General features: G+C 39.1%; 1 protein-coding gene across 1 annotated transcript; it reads left to right on the forward strand.

The window, feature by feature from the left end:
* Nucleotides 1–440: 440 nt before the first annotated feature.
* On the forward strand, nucleotides 441–1,486 carry LOC104227704 (uncharacterized). Its single transcript, XM_009780008.1, has 2 exons — nucleotides 441–595; nucleotides 889–1,486. Exons 1-2 carry the CDS (start codon nucleotides 441–443, stop codon nucleotides 1,484–1,486), a joined length of 753 nt encoding a protein of 250 aa, XP_009778310.1.
* Nucleotides 1,487–2,960: the final 1,474 nt, after the last annotated feature.

Raw genomic sequence — 2,960 nt, forward strand, 5'->3', positions numbered from 1 at the left:
AGGAAATGGGAAGAAAACCTATAAATTGAGATGTCCATGGTTATCGCAAAATAGTTCATATCATAATGGTGGACTCCCCTGGAGCACAAATGTTAATAGAAGGTATAAAGGACTAACCGTAATGCTACCGACTTGGGTGACACTGAATGGTAACTAAAGAAGCTAGAGATAGATCATGTCTATATATAATGGAAAGTGAGACTAATAGTGGTGAAGTTGTGGTATGATAAACTCACTAAACTAGGCACAATGATATTACAAGTTCACGGGAGGTAGAAAAGTGTGTGGCACAATAATGCTATCAATTATACAATATGAGCAAAATAGAATGGGAATGAATATTCCAGTTAAAAAGAAAAGATGGTACCGACATATTGTTCGGGCCAGTGGAGCTTTCTGAATTGAATATGTATGAAGGGTAGTTTAGCTCACTTGGAGATATGTCAAAGGTCATTGGCCATGGAGGTTCACCAGTGGCTAGTTTGAGAGTTTGTCTTGTAAAGTCTAGTGAAGGTAGGGAAATTGTCCAAAATAGGGCTGAATCGTCGCTTGTGGTGGAGCAGTATGCTCAACTGTATATCAAAGAAATAGACAGGTTGCATGGCACTCTAACCTAAATCATTTCCGATCGAGGGGCTCAATTCACGACAAACCTTTGGAAGAAATTTAAGCAAGATTTGGGTACTCAAGTAAATCTTAGTACAACCCTTCATCCACAAACTGATGGGCAGGTAGAGCGGACCATTCAGACGCTTGAGGATATGTTGTGTGCTTGTGTTATGATTTCAAAGGTAGTAGGGACGATCATTTAGCCATCATAGAGTTTGCTTACAACAACAGCTTCCATGTTAGTATTCAGATGGTACTATTTTGAGTATTATATGGTAGGAGATGTAGATCTTCCATTGAGTGGTTCGAGGTTGGAGAAGCTGAATTGATAGGGCCAGACCTTGTGCATCTGGCTATGGAGAAGGTTACGGTCATTAAGGAGCGGTTGAAAACTGCTCAGAGTCGCCAAAAGTCCGATTCAGATGTTCGTCGAAGAGATTTGGAATTCAAGGAAGACGATTGTGTATTCTTGAAGGTTTTCCCCATCAAGGGTATTATGCATTTTGGAAAGAAAGGAAAGTTAAGTCCAAGATATGTCGGGCCGTATAGAATCATTCAAAAGATTAGTCAGGTGGCGTACAAGCTTGAGCTACCACCTGATATGTTATTAGTACCGCCGGTGTTCCATGTGTCCATGTTGAAGAAGGTAGTTGGAGATTCATCCGCTATTGTGCCAGTTGAAACTATCGAGGTTAGTGAAGAGATGTTATGTGAAGAAATCCCATTTGCCATTCTTGATAGGCAAGTCCGAAAATTGAGGAACAAGGAAATTGCTTCAGTTAAAGTTTTGTGGCGAAGTCAACAAGTCGAGGGAGCCACGAGGGAAGCAGAAAAAGAAATGAAAGAGAAATATCCCCATCTGTTCGAACAAGACTAGTAGTGATCGTGCGAACTATTGTCTTTAAGAAATTTGAGGTAGTGTGCAGATTTGTGCAAAGGCACCCCATTTTTCCCGAATTGCCTTATTGTTGTAACTTCTTAATGTGTGCCAAATTTGAAATGTTGATGCTATTATTGTAATGTGCAACCCTTGAGGTAAATGAAAAAAAAATATGAAACCTATGTGGTAGGTAAATGATTAATTGAAGCGCTTTTTTGACATGTTAAAGTGATTGAATTGTATGGGGCTCGTTGAAGTGATCCAGTTATGTGCAAGTAAATGACATTGGTTGAACCAGGTGCAATTTGTGGTATAAAGAGAATGATCTAAGTGTAAGTTGTTTAAAGTGTATGAATACGTATAAGTTGTTGAGGTAATGAATTCTATACCAGTTGTAGGGATGACAGAAACTGTGTGATGGTACTTGGAAATATGTTTCGGGGGCTCTCTGACAGGTAGACAAGACTAATTACAAAGGAAACTCTGGCGAAATTTTCGGAAATTTAGGGAGTTAGCCAAATTCGGGGCTGTTGATATATTTATTGATGTGAACAAGCTAAAGTTACATAAGGATGGCTAATGAATTAACCTCTATCCTCATTCGAGGATGAATGACCCTAAGGGGGGGGAGAGAATGTAAGGCCCTGGAATTTTTTTTTTTCTTTTTTTTCAAGTAACTTAAGATTTCGTCGTGCCAAGGTAGGCTAATTATTTTATTTTGTGTGCAAATTAGGATTCATAATATGATGAATATCAATTGGATATGGTAATAAGAGTATAAGTCATATTAGAAGTGAATTGGGGTCTAAGGAGAGACCTAAGTCTAAGCCAAGTTGGAAAATTTCATATTAGACGAAAGTTGTAAATGAGTGCGCACAAGACCTCCCTTTGAACAATCATATATCCAGTTATATAAGGAATTTTGTGATGCACAACAAATCATATTAAAGCCCTTTGAGTCTAGTTTCCAACGCAACAAACCGTTCGTCATTTGGAGGTGTATACAGAAAGTTATGACCATTTTACTGAGCCTGCGTCACAAGCGCGCCCAGGTGCGCGATCGCGCTAGTGGACACGCATATTGCGAAGCTCTCTGCCTTCGTCGCGCTACTTTAGCGCGACCAGGTGCGTGATCGCTCTAGTGGAAGGCTTTTAAATACACCTAAGGACCGGAAATAAGAGAATTTGAGACATTTCTCAAGCTTAGGGCTTCCTCTACACCCCTAACTCGACCAAGGCATCCAATTGCACACTTAAGGTGAGATTTTAAATGTGTTTTCATGGTGATTTCACTTCTCAATCACTAGTTACAACATGATTTTGATTGGATTTCATAGGATTTCTTGAAAAATCTCAAGAACACCCCAAAGTTGTTTTTCAAGATTTGGTCTACAAGAGGTAATCTTTTACCCTTAGACTTAAATATATGGAGTTATTATGGAAATATGAGTATAAATTAAGTGTGGTAACT

Source organism: Nicotiana sylvestris, chromosome 8 (assembly GCF_000393655.2).
Source record: "Nicotiana sylvestris chromosome 8, ASM39365v2, whole genome shotgun sequence".
NCBI lineage: Eukaryota > Viridiplantae > Streptophyta > Magnoliopsida > Solanales > Solanaceae > Nicotiana > Nicotiana sylvestris.

Bases quoted from the DNA above. Each gene is read 5' to 3' on its own strand.
- LOC104227704 (XM_009780008.1), top strand. From the start codon at position 441: ATGTCAAAGGTCATTGGCCATGGAGGTTCACCAGTGGCTAGTTTGAGA. The intron at 596-888 runs GTTGCATGGCAC...ATTATATGGTAG, and splicing joins TATATCAAAGAAATAGACAG to GAGATGTAGATCTTCCATTG.